This window comes from Octodon degus, unplaced genomic scaffold, assembly GCF_000260255.1.
Source record: "Octodon degus isolate 3935 unplaced genomic scaffold, OctDeg1.0 scaffold00008, whole genome shotgun sequence".
Classification (NCBI taxonomy): Eukaryota; Metazoa; Chordata; class Mammalia; order Rodentia; family Octodontidae; genus Octodon; species Octodon degus.
Window position 1 is genome coordinate 17271641 of NW_004524584.1, and position 26876 is coordinate 17298516.

Below are 26876 nucleotides of genomic sequence, written 5' to 3' on the forward strand. Positions count from 1 at the left end.
TATATATATATTTCCCCCAGTGCCTTCAGGGCAGGTTTGGCTGGCTTGAGTTGTGAGGATCGAACCACAGTAACCTGAGCCTGACTGCTTTGTTGAAGCAGCCACTTAAAGAACTGAGCTAAGGGGCAGGCCCCCGATGCATATTTAAATTGTCTAAATATTATGTTTTTTTACCTGGAGAACGATGACTACCTTTCTACACCTGTATGCCAGTGAACCAGTATTTCCATTGTCTTGCCTCTTTAACCACATTTTGGACATTTCTGCAAAAAAGAATGGAAACTGTCACTGAAAAGGGCCCAAGTTTAGAAGTCATCTATTTGCTTATGTCATAGGTTCCCTTATGACATCATAGCTTCTCCCTTCCTTCACTCTTCCTGCCACCTTGCAGGTGGAGGAGACAGACCTGAGCAAGATGGAAACAACTACCTTCTAACCATGGGGAATTTAGGGGATCACAGACCTGAGGGATTTGAACCATCTACCTAGAAGTCATGGGTATTCGGTTTTGTGTAAGAGAAGGCCTGTTCCCTCAAAGTTGCAGGCAAGGGAAGGGGGATTTCTATAATCAGGGCATGAGACTTATACCTAGAGACACTAGGTGATTAAGGAAGCTGAGTATGTATTAAAATTGCCAACCAGTTGTACAGTGAACAGCCTACCCACATCTCTCCCTTTAAACTCTGGTTACAGAAGGATGGCCAATGTTGTGAAATCATAATAGAAGATGTTGATGAAACCACTGTGTGGAGGGAAAAGGATAAGAAAAAACCTCCACCTCCACCTCCTCCAAAACCAAAACCAAAACCAAAACCAAAACCAAAGGTAGGTGATGCAAGCTCCCAGAACTGGGAGTGACCCCTCACCTGCTATAGCTCTGATTGATGTCACCAGATTGGCAGAGATCTCCCTTCTTGTTTGTCACATGAGATTGTTACAGAATTTATTGTTCAAATCAAGATACTTCTGAGAGTGGAAGGTGGTACTATTAAATATTACTCAGCACAGCATCCAGCAATCAAGAATATTTGGCTGTTGGTAGAAGCTTAAGGCATGGAACCAAAAGCAGTGAAAGTGAGAAATCGATAATTGCCCCATGAATAGGAGAAGGAGATGCCTTAACTGAGTCTTAATGTGTAGAGATTGACTCACCCTTGCTGGCTTCTCCAATTGCTATATCATCGGATTGATAAGGCAGATGACTGAGGCAGACAGACTTGGCTGGAGGAGGAGAAACTCTGAAGAGTGGAGCTTGAAAGTTGGGGAGTGGTGTCATCAGTGCTGTTTAGGGAATACATGGCCATGCTGATGGAATCTCAAGGCCAGATTTCTGCAGGAACATGTCCGTGTGTGTGTGTGTGTGTGTGTGTGTGTGTGTGCATATGTGGGTTGGTAGAAGCTTAAGGCATGGAACCAAAAGCAGCGAAAGTGAGAAATTGATGACAATTGCCCCGTGGAGTGTGGAGCATGAGGAAGAAGAAGGCCATGGATGGAGGTAGAGTCAGGGAAGAGAAGGCAGGGAGAACAAGGGATGCCACTTCCCTCCAAGGTAGGAGGGTCTGAAGGGCAGGCAAGAGATGCTAGGTAGGTGGACCCTAAGGGTCCCAGGATTCTTGCTCTAGACTGGCCAACCAGGTACATGGAAAAGCAGGTGAGATGGCAAGAGCAGAAGGGCTCACATATGGGAAAGAGGACACTGAGTCTCAGAGGTGGAGGTGTTGTCTGTGTATATTAAGTGACATGAAAAAGACAAGCAGCCAGGGCAGAATACTTGCCTGGTCATTGGCTTTCATTGTTGCCTACCTGGTGCTCAAGCATCATAGGAAAAGGCAATTGCTGGAAGAAAATGGAGGAATTTCACTGACATACCCCAGGGCTGAAGTATTGGAGAATATGTCCTAAATATTCTTTATTTACCTTGCATGATCCCTGTTGCTCAAAAAGAAGCCTCCTTCTGACCGTGTGCAGGCAGCTATAAAGATCCAGGCCTGGTGGCGGGGCACACTGCTGAGGAGGACACTGCTGCATGCAGCACTGAGGGCATGGATCATCCAGTGCTGGTGGAGGCACACGTTGGCCAGGCTGCTGGAGAAGAGGCGAAAGGCAGCGCTGGAGGTGTATGCCTGGCAAACGTTGGCATCTGTGAAGCTCCAGTCCTGGTTCCGAATGTGGCGCATCCACCAGCGATACTGTCGTTTGCTCAAGGCTGTGCGCACCATCCAGGTCTCTTGGCGCTGGCACAGTTGCCATACCCGTGGCTTTTTCCAGGGCATATATGAGCTTACAGGAAACCACCTACAACTTCAGCTTGATATTTTCCTGGGATCTCAGGTTTGTCGCATTACAGACTGCATCCCATTTCCAATAAAGAACTAAAAAGGTCTGCTCCAAATACAGTATGTGTCACTACATGTTTATTAGACAAGCCCCTGGAGGCCCATGTCTTGACAAAGGGTCAGAAATGAGGTCAGGTTAGAACTTCACTCAAAATTTTGCTGAAGGGCTGGGGACATAGCTCAGTGGCATAAGCACCTGCCTGGCAAGCACCAGGTTCCAAGTTCGATCCCCAGTACCACAAAAAAAAAATTTGCTGAAGGAGATCAGCAGGGAGGGTATGTCAGGCACTCTTGGAACAGAGCAGTGCAAGAGCCTCAGGTGGGGTCAGCAGGACCTGTGGCGATTGACAATGTCTGTCGAAGGTGGGAGGGTTCAGGTACAGATTCACCAAGGCCACCAACTCAGGAAGACTCCTCACTGCTGTCTGTATGAATGGCGACCTTGGGCTGTGTACCATTCTTGATTTTTTTCTTCCTTTAACGCCTTCCCACTAAAATGGAAAACAAAGTGAAAGCACTTCCCCTTCCCACTCATGGTCCTCACGACCCTTTCTGCTCTGGGCCTGAGCACTGCACTCTCCGGAGTTATTCCCTAGATTCTTCCTAGTCATCAACCCTCCAGGCAGATCGTGCCGGGTGTGCTCCATGTCAGAACTTTCCACTGACCACCTGCTCCCTTGGAGATCTTCTTCTCAAAATGCTTTCACTTCACTCAGGTTGGTCTCTGAACAAATCCTAATCCCCTTCCACAAGGGCACCCTTTTTCTACCTGATTTAGTCATAATGTATAAATCCGCTGATCATCTGGAACCAGAAGGCCTGAGTATGACTTCAATCATGGATGGCCACTGATGAGCCAGATCGCATGCTTTTAGAATTTGCCTCATTCACTGAGTCAGCAGGAGGGAGCCGTGGTCACTCATCAGCCATTCGTGAATCACGCATTCAGGAGCGGGGAGCTGCTAGGAGCATTCTCATGCCCTTCACTCACACGAAGCACACACTTGCGGCTGCTCTCACTTCCCGGAAGCCTCTGTGCTCTGCCCTAAAGAAAGTGGGCAGTCTTCCCCTGGACAGATCCTGGGGTGGGTGTTGCAGCTAAGAGAGAACTAGCTAGAGCAGCGCCGCTCAAGTGTGAGCACAGGCCCCGCCAGGGGCAGGGCTGCTGAAAGCAGATGAACACGTGTTTCTAATGATTTTCCAGCTGATGCTGTGGCCACTATTCTGAGTGCCCCCTTACAGAATCACTAGGAGAGAGCTTAGCTACTCGGGCTCAAGGTGACTGTGAATAGCAGCACAACAAAACTCACAGTGGTTTAAAGAAATGCCGAGTTTAGTTCTCCTTCCCTAGATGGGCTACACCTGGTATTGGGCTCCATGGAGTGAGGAGTCCTGGTCCTTCTTCCCCTTTCCTCCCCATGCATTCCCCACCCTCAAAGGGTGACCCAAAAAGTGGCTGTTTCTAATTCAGTGATTCACGCACCATCCAATCAGCAGCAAGGAAGGAGTGGGCCTTACTCCTTCTCTTCAAGGTCCTATCCTTGAAGTCCTAAAAGCCACTTTGTTCTAGTATAGAAGGATATAAAAGATCAAGTAAATGGAGAGACATGCAATGTTCATCAGTAGACGACTTAACATTGTAAGGCTGTTAATGTTCTCTCAGTTAATCAGTTAAACTACCATTATAATAAAATAAAAATAAATTTCTATCCAAACTCATCAGGTGTTTTTGAACCTGGCAAGCAGGCAAAACAATTATATCAAAGAATAAATGTTCAGCCAGTTAAGTCTGCTTTGAAAATAAGGAAGAGACAAAGAGTAGGATTGTAAATGAATCACAAAACTACTAACAGTTATTAACAAAACTAATAACAGTGTGCAAAGGAGACACATAGAGTGCAATGAAGCTACGAAGAATTCAAGGTAGGCAATATTTATTTATGAAATTTTGGTTCACCCCATTCTCCTCCTCCATGGATATAGCCAGGCAACAACCACTTCTGAAGGATGAAAGAAGATGGGCCAGGACAGTGGAATCAAGGCCCTCACAATTTGCCTGCTCTCCTACCAAGATGGAACAAAAGCAGTAGGTATGCGGTAGCGGCATGCGAGTATCATACTCATGGGATGACACAGGAATTCAGCAACAGAGACAGAGAGCTGGTAACATCCAGAAAGTGGGGAGAAGAACATTGCAAAGACACAGATGTTACAGCAATTTTCATCTAGTCCCAATGCCGGACAGCGGTTGGGGTGTGAGGTGTGTGTAGGTTTCCCACTCTGAGAGAGTAAAGGTGAAAGAGATAGTGCCAGGCTGTGTACCTTGCAGATAGATACACAGCCTGGACACATAAGAGATCTAGGTCTGGTCAGCAGGCTTGCTCTAGAGGAATGTGCTCCATCTCCCAGTGATCTCCCAGAGCAATGTGGTCATGAGCTATGTTGAGAAAGGTCCTGTTTGAGTTTGTACTGTTCTGGTGTTCAGCAACCCCACCGAGTTCTCATCCCTGGGACTTTGAAGACATCCCTCGGCATTGCTTGGGTCGATGGCAGCCTTGTGAGACAAGCTTGGCTCAGAAGGGTGACTCCAACATAAATTCACTGAGAGTCCTATGCTGAGGAGAGTTTGAACTACAACATGGAGGGCACAAGAGGGTGCTTTCGTTTGGAGTTGGTGCATCCCCTCTCTGAGTCAGAAGTGTAACCAGGACTAAATACACGTGGTTACAGGATTGAACCTGCTAGATTACAGGGGTCCCACCACCCACCTCCCAGCACAAAACTATGTGGTTCAGTCTCCCCCACCCTTTAGGGGCATATGGGACACCACAGCTACATGTAGCCTTTGCCCTGCCACAAGGAGTGCAAGAAACACCAGAGAGGCTGGGCATGGGGCACATTCCTAGAATCCCAGCACTCAGGAGGTGAGGCAGGAGGAGCACCCTGAGTTAGAGGCCAGCCTGTGGTACACAGTGAATTTAAAACCAGCCTGTACTACAAAGTGTGACTCTGTCTCATAAAGTAAACAAAAGACAAAAAGAAAAAGAAACAACCAGAGAAAACATGTGCCCAGAGTAGCGTGCCCCCAGAGAGAAGGTTTTCCTGATCCTCTTGTGACTTTTTCATCTCTCTAGAGGAAGATGGAAGTCTCCACTTGTGTGGAAAGTGGTCTCCCTCATGTTAGAAACTGAAAGAGTAAATAAGATCCAAAAGGGAAATAGACATAGTGGAAGTAAAGAAACTGCTCAAAAGGAAACAGCTGGGATGGATATATATCCTTTTTCCCCCTTTCCTTCTTTTGTCTTTTTATATACATTTGTCATATATATATTTGTCTGATTATATATATATATCGCTAACATAATTTTGCTACTAATTTCTATCAGTCCATTAATGCTGCTATTCTTTGATCAGTTTTGGATTCCTATACCTGGTAATCTGAGCAACTGCTCTGAAGATAACAATATGGAATATAATAACCGTTGTTAGTTTCTTATCATCTTTTGAAATTTTGTATCTTTTTTTTTGTTTCTTCCAAATGAAAAAGAATTCAGTAGAGAACAAAAGTGTAAAATAAGAATTTTCAATGCAGTAGTTTTGAGGTATATCAAGGAAATACATAAAAGAATGAAAGGGCTGTGCCAGCAGAGAGGGAATCTAGAAAAGCAAGTCAGGAAACGGCTTCCTTTGTTTTTTTGTTACATCATTTTGGACTAAACTGCTAATATACTGTTCATGGAGGTCTTTTTTTTTTCTTTGAAATAGTTAAGAGACTTTATTCTAATAGCTATAATTACAGTGCTTGTCGAAATGAAAACTGAAAACAAGTATAAAAAATGATTGACTACTAGTCATGTATTCAAAGCAGTAAGAGCTTCCACAACACCAAATAAACCAGTTCTGAAATTTCCCAAGGTAAATTTAACAGCTCCAGCTTCTTCAGTGTTTATCAAAATACAAAAGAAAAAAGTAGAGGTCATCTTCTTTTCTGATGGCAAATTGGAACTTTGCAGGCTGAGGGAGGAAGCTACTTCACACACGGAGGTGGGGGTGCTCCGGGACTGTGGTCTGGAGTGGACCAACTGAACCAGCTTGCACGCGCTCATGGAGATCTTTTTTCAGCAAACATTATAATTAAGTGATAGAAGACCTCAGTGCAAAATTAAAGATGTCTGTGAAATGCAAGGCAACTATGAAAACAGCTGAAAGGCCAAGATAGTAGAGGAAAGGATACTAACAAAATTGTTCTATGATAGGGGGCCAATGATTCTGTGACCACATGAGCTGCCCTACTCGGTAGCTGCTAAAGGAAGGGGCTGGGAGTGGGCTACAGCAGAGGTCATCCTTGGGGCAAGATACACTCACCAAGCCTGAAGATCCTGGTCCATCTTTGGCAGAAAGAAAAGGGGCAAGGGCTTCCCCCTCCTTCAACAGCTGTGAGCCTGGAGAGGACCACCAGGTTCTTGGGTCACATCTGCCCTTGTGACATCATGCCCATCTCTTGCTCTACCACCTGACCAGGCCCCTGGCTGGGTTAGAGGAGCAACAACCAGAAATGGATGGACACCTGAGGCCCCTTCTCCATCATGGGCAGTCAGTGTTGTGTAAGATTCCATCAGACTCACTACCAGGGGTGGAAAGATGCACCAGAAATGGGAAGTTCTAGATAACTCTATGGGACTTAAGCAGAATAGGGAGCAGGAACTGCGGGGTCTTTGCAGAGTGGCTGGTCCTCACCCATTCTCCCACCTGATTCTGATTGTAGAAGCCAACTCAAAATGAAGAACCAGAGGAAAAACAGGAAGTGAAGGTATGTAGATGAAAGAGTATGGGACTATTAACCCCAAACCTCAAGGTCTGTATAAGTTACAAGCCACCTCTGACCCTACTAAATAGACTTAGGACTGGTCTCCTGTCCCTGACATCCCCTTTTTATCCATATGCACAGCATCTATGAAAGGGGAAGGTAAACAAGGGTTACCCTGAGTCTATAGGGGATGGAGTGACTAGAACTAGGCACAGATGTCAGTAGAAGCAAAGAGAGGCTGGATCCCAGGGGCCTGTGGAGCTGCACAAGAACTCAAGGGTCAGTATGCTAGGCTGGATACAACTCAGAGGCAAGCACAGTTGCAGAGGTTCTTCCTCGTGGGAAACCATTGGCTCTTCACATATTCAGTGGGTCTTTTTCATCAGAAAGTTTCTGCTAGTTCTATGAACCTGTGAAGTCCATCTATCAAGGGTTCCCCACTTCATCAATGAGGACAGTGTGGTTCAGACAGTGGGCACAAGTGGCTGAAAACACAAGCAGGTCAGAAGTAGTGGGAAATCCCATCCAGCTCTGCTGGGTCCTCAGAGCCACTGGAGGAAGCACAGACATAGAGAACTGCCTGGGTCTCATGGTGACACACTGGGGGTTCTTCGCTTTGCCCAGTTTTCTACTTCCTGAAAAACTATGTTGGAGCAAAGGCTCAGAGACGCCATTTTGCTTTAGTACTTATCAGCACCAGCTTCTCCAGAGTGCTGACCACATGCAGAACGCCCCAGCTGTTCTCCCCTACCTGACATACACCCTTGTTTATTTGTACCATTGGCTGAGAGTGCTTCCAATCACCTGGTCTTTCACTGCTAATGACTTGAATTCCATTTTCCTTCAGCTGACACTTTTCTGATCTCTCCTGGTCCTAACTCAGCACTCTGTGACATAAGATTAAGGAACACTGACACCCTTGCCTTGTTTCCAGTTTCATGGAAAATCATTCAATGCTGCACTACTAGGTGCAATGTTAGCTGCAGTGCATTTTTATTTTTATTTTACTTTATTTTACTGAGAAATAAATAGCAATGAGATAGTTTCAAAGCTGATTAATAGGACATTTTCAATAATTAATATACTACCAATTTGATTTGAAACTGTCTCATTACTATTTGTTTATCAATAAAATTATGGGAAAAAATAAAATAAATTAACAAAGATTAAAAATAATAATAATAATTAATACATTGTACATTGTTATCTTCTTAGTGGTTATCCATAGTACAAGAAGCGGACAGGATATCCTGTCCAAACACTATTACTACAAATCTTTCTTCTCATTGAGTTAAGCTAAAGTAGCTGTATATCTATCCTAACTATTCTGTATATACAAATACAAAATGGTCCTTCCTTTGTATCCCCTTTTTTTGTTTAGTCTTGTCAGAGATGTGTATTCTATTGGCATCCAAATATTATAGATGCTTGGATTCAGCAAAACAATCCAACACAGTCCAGCAGTCCACAATAGTAGTGGGTTATCTGCAGAAATTGTTGACTAGAGCCTTTTTCATCTCAGCATATTAATATGGCTTTACTTTATATACCTCGTTTTTATACTTTTCTGCTGGATGGTTAAGACCAAGATAAAGCAAGACCTATATAACAAGAAATGTAACTTTTGTATCTGATAAAGTCAGTCTAGTTCCCTCAGGATTTATCCTATAATCCTGTACTGCACTTCGTAGATCCTTTGTCAGTGTCAGCCATGTGGAAGAGTCATGGCCATTGTTTGACCAATTTGCTCTCTGTGAAAGCCTGAGAAAAAGTTTTCTCTCCATGTGACTCTCCTTAGGCACACTATACATCATTGATCACGTTCCTCTGTAGCTCCATAATCTGCTTGATCAGAAAATTTGGGGCACAACTGAGTTACATGATGTCACAGTACAGGTTCCCCTGTGTCCTCCGTCTTCACTGACCTTGAAAAGCTAGGGCCAAAATGTTGGCTGACCCTGCAGCCCTTCCTTTTCTCCAATTTTTGATCTGCAAACTTAGGTTTTTAACCCTCCAGAAGAGCTTACTATTATCCTGCAACATATTCAGTTTGGTTTACTCTAACTATCTGTCTAAATATCAAACATCTTAGGCATAACATGAAACAGGTATTTTCCATCAAGTATTGATGATGTGTTGAACTTTAAGTCCTTACAGAATATGAAGAAAAAAATTAAAAATAGGGATAAACACATATTTTTACACAGAAATTTAGAAATCTAACGATATACAGCATTGTAGCAGGACAGTCCTGTGACATTTTTTTTCTTTTTCTTGTGTCTTTTTTTTTTTTCATTTATTACCCATTTTTAAAAAATCTTTTACTTGTGAGACAGTATGGTAATAATTGGTATGTCATGACAAGAAATATGTATTTAGATGACCAGAATGACAGGCATTCCAAACGTGAACTTTCTATTACATATTGCTATCTTCAGTGCAGTTGCTTGGTTCACAGGTATCAGCATATATAGTTAGTCAGGGTGAGAATCCTGCCAATTAACTGCTAGTTTCAAAAACCTGCTGATGTTTCTCAGGATCATTGCATTACCCATCTAGTGCGTACAAGTGTATGGCTTTGTCCCTGTCCTGTTTCCCAGCTTTGCTCTTTACCCTCTCCTCATCCAATCCTCAAGTTCTCACTTTTCTTTTAGTTGTGTTATGTCTTTCTATTTGTATGTCTTCTTTTGAGTTCTTATACTAGGGAGACTATATGATATTTATACATGTGGGTCTGGTTTATTTCATTTATGTGTATATCTTCAAGTGGCATCCACTTAAATATAAATGCTTCAAGTTTATCATTCTTTATAGCTGAGTAATACATTTTAGATGTTCTTTGTCCACTAGAGAAGGTTCCTCTCTAGCCCATTTCTCGGAGCGTTTTTTAAAAATCAGACTCTCTCCCCAGGGTATGGAGAGATGTATAGCAATAGAAAGTTCCAGATTACTCTATGGAACTTAGACAAAATGGGGAGCAGAGACTTGGGGGACTTTGCAGAGCAGTTGTCCCTCACATTTTCTCCCAACAAAATTCTAATTGCAGAAGGAAAATCAAGATAAAGAAAAGGGGAAAAAGGACTTGAAGGTATGTAAATGAAAGAATGAGACTATTGACCACTGACCTCAAGGTACCTACAAATTACGGAGCCACTGTTGCTCCTACTGAGTTGGCTCAGGATTGGTCTCATGTCCCCGAAGTCCCCTCCTTATCCATGTGCAAAGTATCCATGGATACAGAAAGTTGAATGGGGAGAAGTGGAAGGGTTAATAAGTGTTAGCCTGAGTCTATAAAAGATGGAGTGACCAGAAGTAGGCACAGATGTCAACAGAAGCAAAGAGAGCCAGCAAGGCTAGTTCAGGACTGAGGTGCAAGCACAGTTGTAGAGGTTCTTCTTCATGGAGACCCTCTGGGTACACACACACACACACACACACACACACACACACACAGAGTCGGTCGTTCCATCAGAAAGTATTTCTGCTAGTTTTATGAACCTGTGAAGTACATTAAGCAAGGGTTTCCACTTCATCAATGAGGACAGTGCGAATCACACAGGGGGCACAAGAGTTTGAAGACACGAGCAGGTCAAAAGTAGTGGGAAACTGCACCCAGTTCTCTTAGGTTCTCAGAACCACTGGAGAAAATACGGATAATACAGAACTGCCTGTGGCTTGTGCTGACAACACAATGGGGGTCCTTTGCTTTGCCTAGTTTTCTGCTTCCTGAAAAACTATGTTGGAGCAAAAGCTCAGAGACTTCATTTTCCTTTAGTACTTATCAGCACCAGCTTCTCCAGAGTTCTGACCACATGCAGGACACCATGATTGTCCTCTCTTACCTGGCATGGCACCCTTGTTCATTTCGATGATTGGCTGGACAGTGCTTCAAAGTCCCTGGCCTTTCACGTCTAATGACTTTGAATTCCCTTCTCCTTCAGCTACTTTTCTAATCTTACCTGGTCCTAACTTCAGCACTCTGTGAAACAAGATTAAGGAGCACTGACACCCTTGCCTTGTTTTCAGTCTCATGGAAAGTCGTTCAGGGCTGCACTACCAGGTGCAATGTTACCTATAGTAGATATGTTGATGCTCTTTTCCCACTTGAGAAGCTTCTTCTCTAGCCCATTTCTCTGAGCGTTTTTTATTACTCTCTCCCCAGGGGATGGAGAGATATACATCCATGGAAAGTTCCAGACAACTCTATGGAACCTAGGCAGAATGGGGAGCAGAGACTTTGGGGTCTTTGAGAGCAGCTGGTTCTCACATTTTCTCCCACCCCATTCTGATTGCAGAAAGATAATCAAGATATAGAAACAAAGGGGGGAAAAGAGTTGAAGGTATGTAAATATGAAAGAATATGAGACTATTGATGCCCAACCTCAAGGTCCCTAAAAGTTAAGGAACCAGCTCTGATCCTACTGAGCTAGCTCACAATTTGTCTCCAGTCCCTGATGTCCTCTCTTATCCATATGCAAAGAATCCATGGAAGTGGAATGTTAGTAAGTGTTAGCCTGAGTCTCTAGGAGATGGAGTGACTAGAACTAGGCACAGATGTCAGTAGAAGCAAAGAGAAACTGGACCCCAGAGGCCTGTGGAGCTAAATGAGACTTCAGGGTTGAGCGTGTTAGCCTCGATCAGGACTGAGGTGCAAGCACAGATGAAGAGATCTTCTTCATGGGAACCCTTTGGGGTCCTCACACACACACAGTGGGTCTTTCCATCAGAAAGTATTTCTGCTAGTTCTATGAACCTGTGAAGTCCATCTAGCAAGGGTTCCCCACTTTGTCAATGAGGACAGTGTGGTTCAGACAGTGGGCACAAGTGGCTGAAGATACAAGCAGGGCAGAAGTAGTGGGAAACTGCACCCAGCTTCCCTGGGTCCTCTGAAACACTGGAGGAAGCACAGACATAAAGAATTACCTGTGTCATATAGTGACAAACGCAGTGGGGGGTCCTTTGCTTTGCCTAGTTTGCTGCTTCCTGAAAAACTACGCTGGAGCAAAAGCTCAGAGACTCCATTTTCCTTTAGTACTTATCAGCACCAGCTACTCCAGGATTATGACCACATGCTGGACACCCTAGCTGCCCTCTCCTACCTGCCATGACAGCTGTGTTCATTTGGACGATTGACTGGAGAGTGTGTCCAAGCCCCTGGTCTTTCACCTGTAATGACTGTGAATTCCCTTCTTCAGCTACCATTTTTCTGATCTCGCCTGGTCCTAACTTCAGTACTCTGTGACATAAGATTAAGAAGTACTGGGGGCCTGCTGGTTAGCTCAGTTGTTTAAGCACCTGCTCATGCAAACGCAGTCAGGCACAGGATACAAGGGTTAGATCCCCAGCTCCACCTGCCTTACCAGACCTACCCTTAAGGCATCCTGAGCTAGCCCCCCAAAAAAATCCTTCTCAACTTTTGGGCTGTCCAACTAGCCCAATGGATTAAAGTGCCTGAAAGCATGTGCAGGGGCCTGCTGTGCTGCCCCCTCTCCTGGGGCGCACTGAGATGGCAACTGAGAGTGGACGTTGTTGCCTGCCTGTAATCCTAGCTCTTTGGAGGCTGTAAACAGGCAGATCACTATGAGTCCGATCTAGTAGTGAGACCCTGAACACCCTGTAGACCCTTCCCCAAAATACAAAAAGAAAAATTAAGGAGCATTGACACCCTTGCTTTGTGTCCAGCTTCATGGAAAGTCATTCAGTGCTGCACTACTAGGTGCAATGTTAGCTATAGCAGATTTTGCCAATGCTATTTTTCCACTGAGAAAGTTCTCCTCTAGCCCATTTCTCTGAGCTTTCTTTTAAAAGATCAAACTTTCTCCCCATGGGATGGAGATGTGCCAGCAATGGAAAGTTCCAGATAACTCTATGGAACCTAGGCAGAATGGGGAGCAGAGACTTTGGGGTCTTTGCAGAGCAGCTGGCCTTCATATTTTCTCCCACCCATTCTGTTTGCAGAAGGATAAACAAGATATAGAAACAAAGGGAAAAAAAGAGTTGAAGGTATGTAAATAAGAGAATATGAGACTATTGATGCCCAACCTTAAGGTCCCTAAAAGTTAAGGAACCAGCTCTGATTCTACTGAGCTGGCTCAGGATTGGTCTCCTGTCCTAGATGTCCCCTCATATCCATGCGCAAAGTTTCCATGGAAGTGGAAGGCAATTAAGGGTTACCCTGATCTGTAGGGTGTGGAGTGACTAGAAGCAGGCACAAATGTCAATAGAAGTGAAGAGAGGCTGGACCCCATAGGCCTGTGGAGTTAAATGAGACCTCACGGGTTAGCATGCTATCCTGGTCCAGGACTGAGGAACAAACACAGTTGCAGAGGTTCTTCTTCATGGGAACCCTTTGGGTACACACACACACACACACACACACACACACACAGTGGGTCTTTGCATCAGAAAGTGTTTCTGCTAGTTCTATGAACCTGTGAAGTCCATCAAGCAAGAGTTCCCCACTTCATCTGTGAGGACAGTGTGACTCAGACAGTAGTCACAAGTTGCTGAAGATATGAGCAAGGAAGAAGTAGTGGGAAACCCCATCCAGCTCTCCTGAGTCCTCAGAGCCACTGGAGGAAGCACAGACATAGAGAACTGCCTGGGTCTCATGGTGACAAACACACTAGGGGTCCTTTGCTTTACCTAGTTTGCTGCTTCCTGAAAAACTATGCTGGAACAAAGGCTTAGAGACTCCATTTTCCTTTCGTACTTATCAGCATCAGCTTCTCCAGGGTGCTGACCACATGCAGGACACCCCAACTATCCTCTCCTACCTGCCATGGCACCTGTGTTCATTTAGACCATTGGCTGGAGAGTACTTCTGAGCCCCTGGTCTTTCACCACCAATGACTTTGAATTCCCTTCTCCTTCAGCTACTACCTTTCTGATCTCACCTGGTCCTAACTTCAGCACTCTGTGACATAAGATTAAGGAGCACTGACACCCTTGACTTGTTTCCAGTTTCATGGAAAGTCATTCAGTGCTGCACTACTAGGTGCAATGCTAGCTGTAGCAGATTTTGTTGATGCTCTTTTACCACTTGAGGAGGTTCCCCTCAACCCCATTTCTCTGACCTTTTTTTAAAAAAGTCATACTCTCTCCCAGAGGATGGAGAGATATACTAGCAATGGAAAGTTCCAGATAACTCTATAGAACCTAGACGGAAAGGGGAGCAGAGACTTTGGGGTCTTTGCTGAGCACCTGGCCTTCACATTTTCTCTCACCCCATTCTGATTGCAGAAGGATAAACAAGATATAGAAACAAAGGGGAAAAAGGAGTTGAAGGTATGTAAATGAGAGAATGAGACTATGGATGCCCAACCTCAAGGTCCCTAAAAGTTAAGGAACTACTTCTAGTTTCACTGAGTTGGCTGAGGATTGGTCTCTTGTCCCTGATGTCCCCTCATAACCATGTATAAAGCATCCATGGAAGTGGAAGGCAATTAAGGGTTAGCCTGAGTCTTGGCAGGTAGAGTGACAAAGTCAGTACAGATGTCAGTAGAAGGAAAGAACAGCCGGATCCCAGAGGCCTGTAGAGCTAAATGAGACCTCAGGAGTCAGTATGCTACCTGGTTCAGGACTAAGGCACAAGGAAAGTTGCAGAGATTCTTCTTCTTGGGAACACCTTGGGTGTACACACACACACACACACACACACACACACACACACACACACACAGAGTGGGTCTTTCCATCTGAAAATTTTTGCTAGTTCTATGAACCTGTGAAGTCCATCAAGCAAGGGTTCCCCACTTCATCAATGAGGACAGTGTGACTCAGACAGTGGACACAAGTGGCTGAAGGGAAGCCACTTCTTCCCTGCAAGCATGGAAGAAGTAGTGAAAAATTCCACCCAGCTCTCCTGGGTCCTCAGAGCCACTGGAGGAAGCACAAACATAGAGAACTGCCTGGGTCTCATGGTGACAAACACACTAGGGGTCCTTTGCTTTGCCTAGTTTGCTGCTTCCTGAAAAACTATGCTGGAGCAAAGGCTCAGAGACGCCATTTTCCCTTAGTACTTAGCACCAGCTTCTCCAGAGTGCTGACCATATGCAGAACGACCCAGCTGTTCTCTCCTACCTGGCATACACCCTTGTTTATTTGGACAGTTGGCTGAGAGTGCTTCCGAGCTCCTGGTCTTTCACCTCCAATGACTTTGAATTCCCTTCTCCTTCAGCTACCACTTTTCTGATTTCACCTGGTCCTAACTTCAGCATTCTGTGACATAAGATTAAGGAGTACTGACACCCTTGCCTTGTTTCCAGTTTCATGGAAAGTCATTCAGTGCTGCACTACTAGGTGCAATGTTAGCTGTAGTAGATCTTGCCGATGTTATTTTTCCACTTGAGAAGGTTCTCCTCTAGCCCATTTCTCTGAGCATTTTTCCAAAATCAGACTCTTTCCCCATGAGGTGGAGAGATATACAGCCATGGAAAGTTCTCTATGAAAAGATAACTCTATGGAACCTAGACAGAATAGGGAGCAGACTTTGGGGTCTTTGAGAGCAGCTGGTCCTCACATTTTCTCTCACCCTATTCTGATTGCAGAAGGATAAACAAGATATAGAAACAAAGGGCATAAAACAGACGAAGGTATGTAAATGAGAGAATTTAAGACTATTAATGATTGACCTCAAGGTCCTTAAAAGTTAAGGAACTACCTCTGATCCTACTGAGTTGGCTCAGGATTGGTGTCATATCCCCAAACTCTTGTCCTTATCTATGTGCACAGCATCCATGGAAGTGGAAGGTTAGTATGTGTTAGCCTGAGTCTGCAGGGGATGGAGTGACTAGAAATAGGCACAGATGTCAGTAGAAGCAAAGAGAGGCTGGACCCCAGAGGCCTGTGGAGCTAAATGAGACCTCAGGTTTGAGCATGTTAGCCTAGTTGAGGACTAAGGGGCAAGCACAGATGTAGACTTCTTCTTCATAGGGATCTTTTGGTCCTTACACACACGCACAGAGGGTCTTTCCATCAGAAAGTGTTGCTGCTAGTTCTGTGAACCTGTGAAGTCCATAAAGCAAGGGTCCCCCACTGCATCAATGAGGACAGTGCAACTCAGACAGTGGGTACAAGTGGCTGAAAACAGGAGCAGGATAGAAGTAGTGGAAACCACCCCCACACCAGCTCTCTTGGGTCCTCAGAGCCACTACATGAAGCGCATGCATGATTCACAGAGAACTGCCTGTGTCTCATGGTGACAAACACACTGGGGGTCTTCTGCTTTGCCCAGTTTGATGCATCCTGTAAAACTGCTGGAGCAAAGGCTCAGAGAGCCCATTTTCTTTTTCACTCATCGTCACCAGCTTCTCCAGGGTACGGGCCAGATGCAGGACAGCCGGACTGTCCTCTGCTACCTGGCATACACTGCTGTTTGTTTGGATCATTGGCTGGACAGTGATTCCAAGCCCCTGGTCCCTTGCCTCTAATGACTTCTATTTCCATTTTTCCTCAGTCATCACCTTGGTGATCTCTCCTAAGACCCCTGCTTCCCAACGGTCTGGTGAAAGAACATTTTAACAATATCTGGGCTAGGGAAATAGCTTGGCAGTTTAGGTCCCTGCCTAGCAAAGACCAGGACCTCGGTTCGATTCCTGGTACCACATACAGTGCCAGCCCCAGAATCCCAGACATGCCCTGCTGGCCACCGAAACAGGCCATGGTGGTGCATGCCTGCAATCCCAGTGCTGAGGAGGCTGAGACAGGAGGATCACTATGAGGCCAAGCTGCATAGTGAGACCTTGTGCCAAATCAATAAATAATTTTTTTAAAAATGATATCTGCCAGCCATGTCCACTGCTGCCTGCCTTTTTCTTCCTTTTTGCTCCCAAAGTTGTAACAGAAGCTAAAAATAAAGGAATTTTATTATGTACTTAAATTTATTAACTATGTTTTATATTTTGTGTAGCTTGAGCCACATTTCTCTCCACTCAAAAACATAACAACAACAACAACAATAATAATAATAATAATGATAATAATAATAATAATAATAATAATAATAATATCAAGCAATTGGCAGGCCAGAGATCGGACAAAGTTGGATCCATCACAGACCAGATCTTTGTAAAACAACAAAAATCATTTTTGAAGAATATATGTAAAAAAACCCACAAAATGTTAGACTTATTTTTAATCCCAAGACTGGACATTCCCAGTGGTACATCTTGATTTGCTAAGAAAGTATCCATGTGCACATTCTCTGTGCTACAGAGCTGAAGAAGCCATCAGCCAGGATACCCCAAAGGGTAAAGGCAAAAGACCCCACACACCCAAAACAGACGACAGAGCAAAACAAATGCTCTAGCTCAAACACCAGAAGTGGGGCAGAGTGTTAAGATAAAACTTTCAGAAAATAACTGCTGGGCTTAAACGCTACAGAAAAATCTGTGTCCCCATCTTGACCCATCCTTCAGCGGAGCGGGGCATGTGGACCTCCACCCTTCCCACATGGCAGTGAGAATCCACACCTCCTCTGCTGGGATGGTTTCAAAGAAGTTTCCATAAACAGCCACGGGGGGTGTGAAATTGCAGTTTGGGGATAAGGTAACTTGTTTACTGTATTGAGTCTTGTAACTTATAAGCATGATTCCTACATCTCTCTACTCATATATCTGATTTTTCATAGTGTTTTATAGTTTCTACCATACAAATCCTATACATGCTTTGCTACATTTACAATTTGGTATTCCACACTAGAGTTATTGTAAGTGGAATTTAGTTTTTCAGCTGGAGATTATCAGTTCATTGTTACCAGGTAGAAATGTGATGTTTTTGTTTTTATCCTATAACAAAAAACAATGAGTTAGTTGGTGAACTAACTCATTAGTTTTAGGAGGGCTCTGATTCTTACACAACCATGCCATCTGCAATGAAGGTTTTCTTCCTCACCTTGTGCCCTATTTCCCTTGCCCACCTTACTGCCCTGGCTGTAACTGCCAGCCCTCTATGACAGAAGATTAAGGAACACTGACATTTCTGCCTTGTTTCCAGTTTCATGGAAAAGCATTCGGTGCTTCATTACTAGGTGTAATGTTAGCTGTAGGATTTTTTTGTATATGTTCTTTTTGCACTTAAGAAAGTTCCCCCTCTACCCCATTTTTAGCATTTTTTTCTTTTTATCATGAATGGGTGAATTCTATCAAATACTTTTTCAACATTAATTAAGATGGTCATATTATTTTTTTTGCTTCAGCCTGGAAATGTGGACAATTATATCATTGATTTTCAAACAGTGAACTAGGTGGAACTCAATTAGATCATGATGTATGGTTCTTTTTAAATATACCTAAATTATTTTACTAATATTTAATAAAAGACTAATATTAAGGATTTTACATTTTTTCATGATTGATGATGTTGGGTATCTTTTCCAGTATTTCTGGGTCATTCGGAAATCACTCATTAAAAAAAAAAGAAAGAAATCACTAAGACTTTTGTCATTAACTTTTTCTCATTATTATTTGGTTCCAGTGCATGATTGAACTGAAATCCAAGTATTGAATTTCTTATTGATGCACATTTAACAGTTCTTGATATATATTATTTTATTCTGATGAAAATGACCAACTTTATATACCTTTGTGCCAGTGGATCAGTGCTTCTAGTGCCTTGCCTCTGTAACCACACCTTGAGCATATCTGTAGAAAAGAATGAACATTTTGCCCAACAAGGGACCTACTGTTGAATCCATCGTGATGGGCGCTAGTATAATAGGAGCCCTATGATGCAGTTGCTCTCTCCCCTCCTCCACTCTTCCTGCCAACTTGTGGTTGGAGGATTACAGATCTGGGCCTGCTGCAATTTAGATGTGAGGAATCTAAATGTCACAGTACTTAGTATTAAGTAAATAGTCTCCCCGGAACTGCCGGCGGAGGAAGGTGGCTTTTCACAGTTAGTCAGAGCATGGGCCCTATGTCTAGGGATACCAGATAAGCAAAGAATTAAAAATTGGTACCTAGCTATACCGACAGCAACCTATATAAGCAACCTTTATAACTATATAAACTTCCTTCCCTTACAAAACACTTCCTCCTTCTGATTTCAGAAGGCTGTCAAATTTAGAGAAACCATAATCAAATATGATGGAAAAACACCGAAAGGGAAAGCAGTAAAAAAGGTAAGGCTCAAGAACACCAACCCCAGCCCAAAAGTAGAAGGTGCAGGTTTCTAAGGTTAGAGGTGACCCTTGACATGCCATGTCTCTGAACTTTGTCATCACAATGATGGTGTTCTCGCCTGTGGTTCACCATATTACATGACTATGGAATATATTATCCAGAACAAGGTGAACTTATGAGAAAATTGGGTTTATATTGGCTATTACTCAGAATAGGCACCAAAAACCAAAAAATGTCCCAGACAACCAGAATTGAGTGCCTTATATGAGGCTGGATGCATAAGGATTGACTCATTCTTGCTGGATTCTTCTCCAGTTGCTCCATCAGAATGAGTAAAGCAGATGACTGAGGCAGACAGACTTGGCCGGGGGAGGAGAAACTCTGAGTGGAGGTTGAAAGTTGGGGAGTGGTGTCATCAGTGCTGTTTAGGGAATGCTAAGGGAATCTCAATGCCAGATTTCTGCGGGAATGTGTCCACATTTGTGTGCGTGTGTGTGTGTGCGTGTGTGTGCACAAGCGCGCATATGTGTGTTGGTAGAAGCTTAAGGCATGGAACTAAAAGCAGAAATAGATAAGAAAGGCCTCAGAGTGTGTGGAGCATGTCTTGATTGACAGAAGGAGCAGGCCGGGGTGGAGGTGGAGTCAGGCAAGGGTGAGTAAAGGATGCCACTTCCCCACTGGTAAGAGAGTCTCAAGGGCATTGAGAGATGCCAGGTAGGTAGGCAGACCCAGGTAGACCCTCTGGATCCCAGCAATCTTGCTCAAACTGGCCAACCAGATCAGTGGAAAAGCAGGTGAGGTAGCAAGAGCAGGAGGACTCCATCTGGGAAAGAGGACACTGAGTCTCAGAGGTGGTGTTGCGTGTGTACATTAAGTGACGTGACAGAGAAGCGGCCAGAGGTAGGACACCTTCCTATCATTTTTTATTCACATACTGCCCTGCATGGCACTCTTGTACTTCAGAAGAAGACATTATGCTTGATAGAGGATTAGAGCACTTTGTAAAAACACTCTGGGGATAAGGTTTTGGGGATTATTCCTCAAGTGTCCTTTTCTTCTTTCCTTGAAACCCCTTCTCTTCAAAGACGGTGGTACCTGAAGACATGGTTCGGGCAGGCACAAAGATCCAGGCCTGGTGGCGGGGCACACTGCTGCGAAGAACCCTGCTGCACGCTGCCCTCAGGGCATGTGTTATTCAGTGCTGGTGGAGGCAGATACGAACCAGGCAACTGCAGAAGCAGCAACAGGAAGCGCTGGAGTTCTATAAGCTGCAAATCGGGGCAACAGTGAAGCTGCAGTCCTGGGTCCGAATGTGGCTCGTCCGCCAGCGATACCGTGATATGCTCAATGCTGTCCACATCATCCAAGAGCACTGGCATGGTAATATTTGCCAGATCCATGATACTTTCCAGGGAAGCTATGAGCTTACAGGAAGCCACCTACAACTTCAGCTTGATATCTGCATGGGATCTCAGGTTTGTCGCATTTCGGACTGCATCCCATTTCCAATAAAGAACTAACAAGGTCTGCTCCAAATACAGTATGTGTCACTACATCTTTATTAGACAAGTCCCTGGAGGCCTGGGTCTTGACAAAGTGTCAGAAATAATAATGTCAGGTTAGAACTTCCCTCAAAATTTTGCTAAGGGAGATCAAGAGGGATTTGGGACCCTGGGGACGGAGAGGTGCAAGAGCCTCACGTGGGATCAGTAGGACCCATGGTGACTGGCAATATCCGTTGAAGGTGGGAGAGTTCAGGCACAGAGTCACCAAAGCCACCAAGTCAGGAAGACTCCTCAGTGCTGTCTGTATGAATGGCGACCCTGAGCTGTCATCCTTTAAATTAAAGGATGCCTTCCCATTAAATTGAGAACAAGGTGACATGCACTGCCCCTCCTCACTCATTGTCGTCCCCATGACCCTGCCTACTCTGGACCTGAGTGCTGCACCCTCTTGAGGCATTCTCTGGATGCTCCTCTAGTCATCAGACCTCCGGGCAGGTCAGGCCAAGGGCGCTCCATGTCAGCACTTTCCCCTGCCACCTGCTGCTGTGGGAATGCTCTTCTCCAAATGCTGTCACTTCACTCAAGTTGGACTCTGCACAGACCAGGTGCTCTTTGCATAGGATTCTTTGTCTACCTAACTTTGGTGGCTCTTCTTTTGGTTCTTTACTTTCTAAATGATGAGTTCTCATCACAAGCCAAAGTTATTTCACTTCACTGTCCACCTAGATTTTATTAGGATGTGTTTACAGTGCATAATTATTACATTTATCATGGGGAGTTAGTACATGTACATAACAGCCTATATTCGCCCCCTATACCTCACCTTCCTCCCTGCTCTTTCCAGCTCTTGGTCCTGTCCCCATTTGTAAAAGCTCCATTTTGATTATATTTTTCTCCTTCAATTCCTTTTGTTTCCCTGTCCCTCCTCCCCTTTCCTCTTATCTCTTGTTGCCCCATCCATTTATTTCCTATGTATCTATCATATACATGATAGATACGATATATTTATCATATATATATATGTATTTCACTTAATATTACAGTTTCAAACTGTATTCATTTTCCCACCAATGCCTCAGCAAATGAATGGGTAAAGGACATGTCCATTTAAGTTTCTATCACTCCCACTTGAGGATGAGCTGCAGGGGATCAGGATTCTCAGCACATGGGTGACCAATCTTTTGCTTCCCCCCCCCCCGTGGCATATTAAATATATAATCTAGTTTACATATGTAAGCAACAAGGCTTTCTTTCTATGTTTTATCTTATTGAATTATTTTGTGAATAAAAGGGCAAATCCAATTTTAATAATTAGATAAAAAACTTACATGACTGCTTAATAATGATGAACACATGTGTGCAAAGGTATACACAAGTAAGTATGTTTAAGTAATGTGGGTGAGCTCTGTGTTTTAGCAAGTTGCCCAAGAACATGTGTCTCGGTTACTTTACTCTTGTTACTGGGGCAAAATATCCAGCACCCAAAATGAAGGAAGGAAAGGTTTATTTAGCTCATAGTGGAGGTTTCAGACCATACTCAGCTGGCTCCAATGAAGAGTGGCACATGGAAGAGGGAAGACATTCATGGTGGTGGAAGACAGCAAAGAGCAAACAGTGGAGCAGTGGCTGCAGCAGCTAGCAAGCCTCTCCCCCTCCTTTATATTGCCTTCAGGCTATTTGCCCCAGGGAAGGTGTAGCACTCAGACCCATAATCCCAGCATTGGATCATGAATTAATCAAACTCTAGAAACTTCCCCATGACTTTACAAGGCTTTGGGGGAACAAGTAGACGCAAACCATAGCAACATGATACACAGGTTTAGATTTGACTTACTGTATGTGGCAGGTGCACTAGGCAGGGTTACCTCTACACTGTATCACACACACACACACACACACACACACACACACACACACAGAGTGTTCTGTAGTGTCTTGCACAGTCTCTGTTTCAATACCATACCCTTAGAGCCACATTATTAACTGTCCAAGGCTGCATGCAGCCCCAGGGCTGTGTGTCACACCCACCTGCTCTAGAATGCACCCAACAAGGAGTGCTTCCATCTCTTCTGACTAGCCAGTCCTGAACTCTGCCTGCCCTGCCTTGTCTTTACACGAAAATGCCAACAAGTCCTGGGGTTAAGCCCTGCTCTTTCTCCTGTCTACTATCATGTCTCAGAACACGGAGCTCCCCCTGCAACCCTGTGGGGATGCACTGATGTCCACTCCATGATCTGCAAGAACAGCAGCTGTTTCCTGAGCTGCTTCTGTGTCTGTTCCTGTGGTTACCCCTCAATGACCATCTTAAATGAGAAGAGAACTCTATGTGTGTGTGTGTGTGTGTGTGTGTGTGTGTGTGTGTGTTGATAAATGTGAAATTCATATGACTAAAACTATTTTGGGATTAACATGCATGACTAACCATTAGCACAAGATGAGCAAGTCACTGGCATCTGTGCATTCCCATTGTTAAACAACTACCACTGTATCAGGTTCTGAAACAGTTGTATTACCCTGAAAGAAAATGCCATACCCATAAGTGAGACTCCCACTACCTCTCCAGGCCCTGGCAACCCCTGATGTGCATTCTGTCTCCACAGATTTGCCCACTGTGCTTACACCCTTAAGTAGAAACATAATCATACAGTATTAGTCAGTCTCTTTCACTGAACATAGTGTCTACAACATTCATTAGCATTGTAGCAGTGTTCAATACTAATTGCTGAATAATATTCCAGTGCATAGGTACATCACATTTTTCCATACCTCTGTTTTTTTTCCATGTATCTGTTGATAGATATTAGATTCCTTGTACTTTGAGCTCTTATTTATTTATTTATTTATTTAGGTACTAGGGATTGAACTCAAGACCTTGTGCTTGCCAGGCAAACACTTATTCCACCGAGCTATCTCCCTGGCACAGGAGCTTTTATGAATAATGCCACTGTAAGTGGTTAACACTTGCACCAATGTTATACACCCACAAGTCACATCCAAAGGTTCCAGTTTTGTATATTCTTGTCATTCTTATAAATTATTACAATCTTTTCGGTGTGAAAGGGTGTTTCATTGTTGTTCTGATTTACATTCCCCTAATGACTAGGGATTTTGAACATCCTTATGTGATTATTGGCCATTTGTAGAGTATCTTCTTTGGGCAAATGTCTGCTCAAGCGCTTGACAATTATTTTCATTGGGTTTTGCTCTTCTTTTGTTGTTTCCAAAATGTAATTTTATAGTCAGTGAATAATGATTTGGCTTTACAAATCCTACTACCTAGTGTACTGGTTGATACATTGTGTCAACTTTGAGCAGTTTAGAAGTGGATTCAGCAGAAAGCCAGGAGTCTTAGTTTGTAAACATCTTCATCCTATGCAAGAGGAGGGCATGGACATTGTATGAGTTCTACACCCCCAGCCCCAGGGTAGCTTGTTTTATTTTATTTTTTTTTTTATTTATTGTATTTCAGGGGAGGGTCTACGGGGTGTTCAGGGTCTCACTACTAGATCAGATTCGTAGTGATCTGCCTGTTTACAGTCTCCCAAGGACTGGAATCACAGGCGCGTGCCACCACGCCTAGTCTCAATTGCCATCTCAGCGTGCCCAGGGGGTAGGACTGGCACGGGGGGCCTGGGGATTGAACCTCTGGCCCCTGTGCCTGCTTGCAGGAGCTTTAATCTGCTGAGCTATTTGGCGAGCCTAAGGATAGCTTGTTTATAACATAAGGGGAGAGAGGCTGGCTAGAAGCTGCAGCTGCTGCCCTTCCCTTTGCTCATCACTGTTTTCTGTTGCCGTGTATTCCTGCCCTCTGCCATGTGCCACTCTGCCTGGGAGCCAGCTGAGTATAGTCTGAAACCTCCACAGGTTTCCTTCCTTAATTTTGAGTGTCAGGGTTCTTTTTTTTCACCAGCATTGAGTGAAAAGTAACTGAGACACTTAAGAACAAGTGTCCCACGATCCCTAAATCATATCCCAACAGGCGTTTTGTTCAGAATTATTTTTTTCTGACAATTCTGACTCTGTGTGTGTGTGTGTGTGTGTGTGTGTGTGTGTGTGTGTGTGTGTGTGTGTGTGTTTGTATGGGACGGGCAGAGTCAATCTATTACTGTCCCTCCATTTCATGTCCACATACCACTCTGCCTCTGTTGGTTTTGGGTCTCTCTCTGTCTCTGTCTCCCCCTTATTGTGTGCTTTTCATGTTCCTTTCTCCTCCATCTTTGCCTTTCTCTGTGTACACTTCTTCTAATGCGATGTCTTTCTATATATGTTTCTATGACTCACTAATTTTCTAGCTCTCTAAATTTTGGGTAAAAGTCATGAGTATCTAATCCCCAGATATAGTTCTTCCCTTCTGAACTCTGACCAGTGCTTGAGACCCTCACAAGGACAGGATGGAGAAGCTGCAGAAGAAACATCAACATGGGTCCTCCAGGGTGTTGGAGGTATTGCATAGCCAGGCTCAGTGCAGGATGTGCAAGTGCTTCAAAGAGTATCAGAACAATGATATCCTGGTTAGATATATAGAAGCATAGATAGATAGATAGATAGATAGATAGATAGATAGATAGATAGATTTAAAATGATTGGTATAAGGATGAATGCATGAAGGGCCTATGCCAAGCCAGTGAGACTCAGTTTTGATGCTAAGCCCGCACTACTGGTTTACTAGGATATCTATCATTTCTTAGTAATTATGCAGCTTCTTTGGCTGGATCTAGAAACCATGTGAATACAAAGCTAACTAGCTAGACAAAAGTAGCTAAGATTTCTCAAGTTTCTGTACATTGGGATTTTCACACAAGGATAAGATCTAAAGAAACATGCAAAAGAAGACATATTTATATTTTTTAAACAAAGGACAATCGTTTCATGAAGGTATAGCAGAGCAAGAGAATTCTGGACTAATATAGTAAATTCCAGGGGAGTATATAAGTGATATGCGAGGGCAGGTTACAAAAGTCACTGGAAGACAAGGGTAACTCCAATGAACTTATTCATTCAGGTTTATTATAGCTCCAATTACCAGTAACTGATAGGAAAGCTTATTTCCTCACCTTGGTGCAAAAAACTACCACTCCCAAAATAATCTTTGTCACTTGTCAAGTATAGTGAAAGACAAACAGCCTTTCTGAAGTTATAGTTCCTCCTGCAATTCCAGCTTGAAGCAATCAATGTACAATTCTGTATACTTTGAGATGATGCATCATTAACCCCTTCATGACGCACAGGGACTGTACAGTGAGAGCTGCTGGGCAATGCAGAAAAAAATACTTTTAAGGAATGGAATCAGGACTATAGCTCAGCAGCATGACTGAGTTTGACTGTCTGTCATGAATTCGATTCTCAGTTCAAAAAAAGAATGGGGCCTACAGCGCAAAGGAGAGCCAAGACACAGAATAACTCATGATGATATGGGGGGGAAGTGCCCTCCAGATCTCCCAAGATTGAAACTAGTCAATCCCCATGATGGAAAATCTTAGCTTTGTGTATCAATAAACATGTGTTTTCGCTTATGTCAGTTTGGCAAAACAGATACTGAAGCACTAAAACCCTAAACAAATCAATCAGCACTTTAAGATGTTGAATTTTATGTGAGCCACATTTTTCAAGTGGACCTCAAATTTAATTACTTTTTAAGCTAAGAAAGGGATAGAAAGTGTGCTTAGGCAGTTCTTCACATTAAATGTGGATTTGTATCTCATCTCCACATATATAAAACTAGGTCATACTTGTACTGTTGTGAGGTGCAGTAAAAGGGGAAATTGCTATGGGTTAATGCATAAGTCAGCTGATCATCTGGAGTCAGAAGGCCTGAGTAGGACTTCAATCATGGATGGTCACTGATGAGCCAGATCGCATGCTTTTAGAATTTGCCTCATTCACTGAGTCAGCAGGAGGGAGCCGTGGTCACTCATCAGCCATTCGTGAATCACGCATTCAGGAGCGGGGAGCTGCTAGGAGCATTCTCATGCCCTTCACTCACACGAAGCACACACCTGCGGCTCCTCTCACTTCCCGGAAGCCTCTGTGCTCTGCCCTAAAGAAAGTGGGCAGTCTTCCCCTGGACAGATCCTGGGGTGGGTGTTGCAGCTAAGAGAGAACTAGC

General features: G+C 43.9%; 2 protein-coding genes across 2 annotated transcripts; both read left to right on the top strand.

Annotated features, from left to right (window-relative positions):
- The first annotated feature begins 390 nt into the window (after positions 1-390).
- LOC111814093 (IQ domain-containing protein F5-like) lies at positions 391-2377 on the top strand. The gene is made up of 3 exons (XM_023706645.1): positions 391-512; positions 694-825; positions 1945-2377. Exons 1-3 carry the CDS (start codon positions 495-497, stop codon positions 2374-2376), a joined length of 582 nt encoding a protein of 193 aa, XP_023562413.1. The 5' UTR covers positions 391-494; the 3' UTR covers position 2377.
- A 9076-nt stretch (positions 2378-11453) lies between these two features.
- Positions 11454-20785, top strand: LOC111813552 (IQ domain-containing protein F5-like). Its single transcript, XM_023704631.1, has 5 exons — positions 11454-11483; positions 14386-14430; positions 15693-15737; positions 19193-19264; positions 20351-20785. Exon 5 carries the CDS (start codon positions 20369-20371, stop codon positions 20783-20785), a length of 417 nt encoding a protein of 138 aa, XP_023560399.1. The 5' UTR covers positions 11454-11483; positions 14386-14430; positions 15693-15737; positions 19193-19264; positions 20351-20368.
- Positions 20786-26876: the final 6091 nt, after the last annotated feature.

Excerpts from the sequence above, each read along its gene's own strand:
- LOC111814093 (XM_023706645.1), top strand. Across the intron at positions 826-1,944 it reads AACCAAAACCAAAACCAAAG|AAGCCTCCTTCTGACCGTGT; the intron begins GTAGGTGATGCA and ends TTGCTCAAAAAG.
- LOC111813552 (XM_023704631.1), top strand. The coding sequence starts at position 20,369 with ATGGTTCGGGCAGGCACAAAGATCCAGGCCTGGTGGCGGGGCACACTG.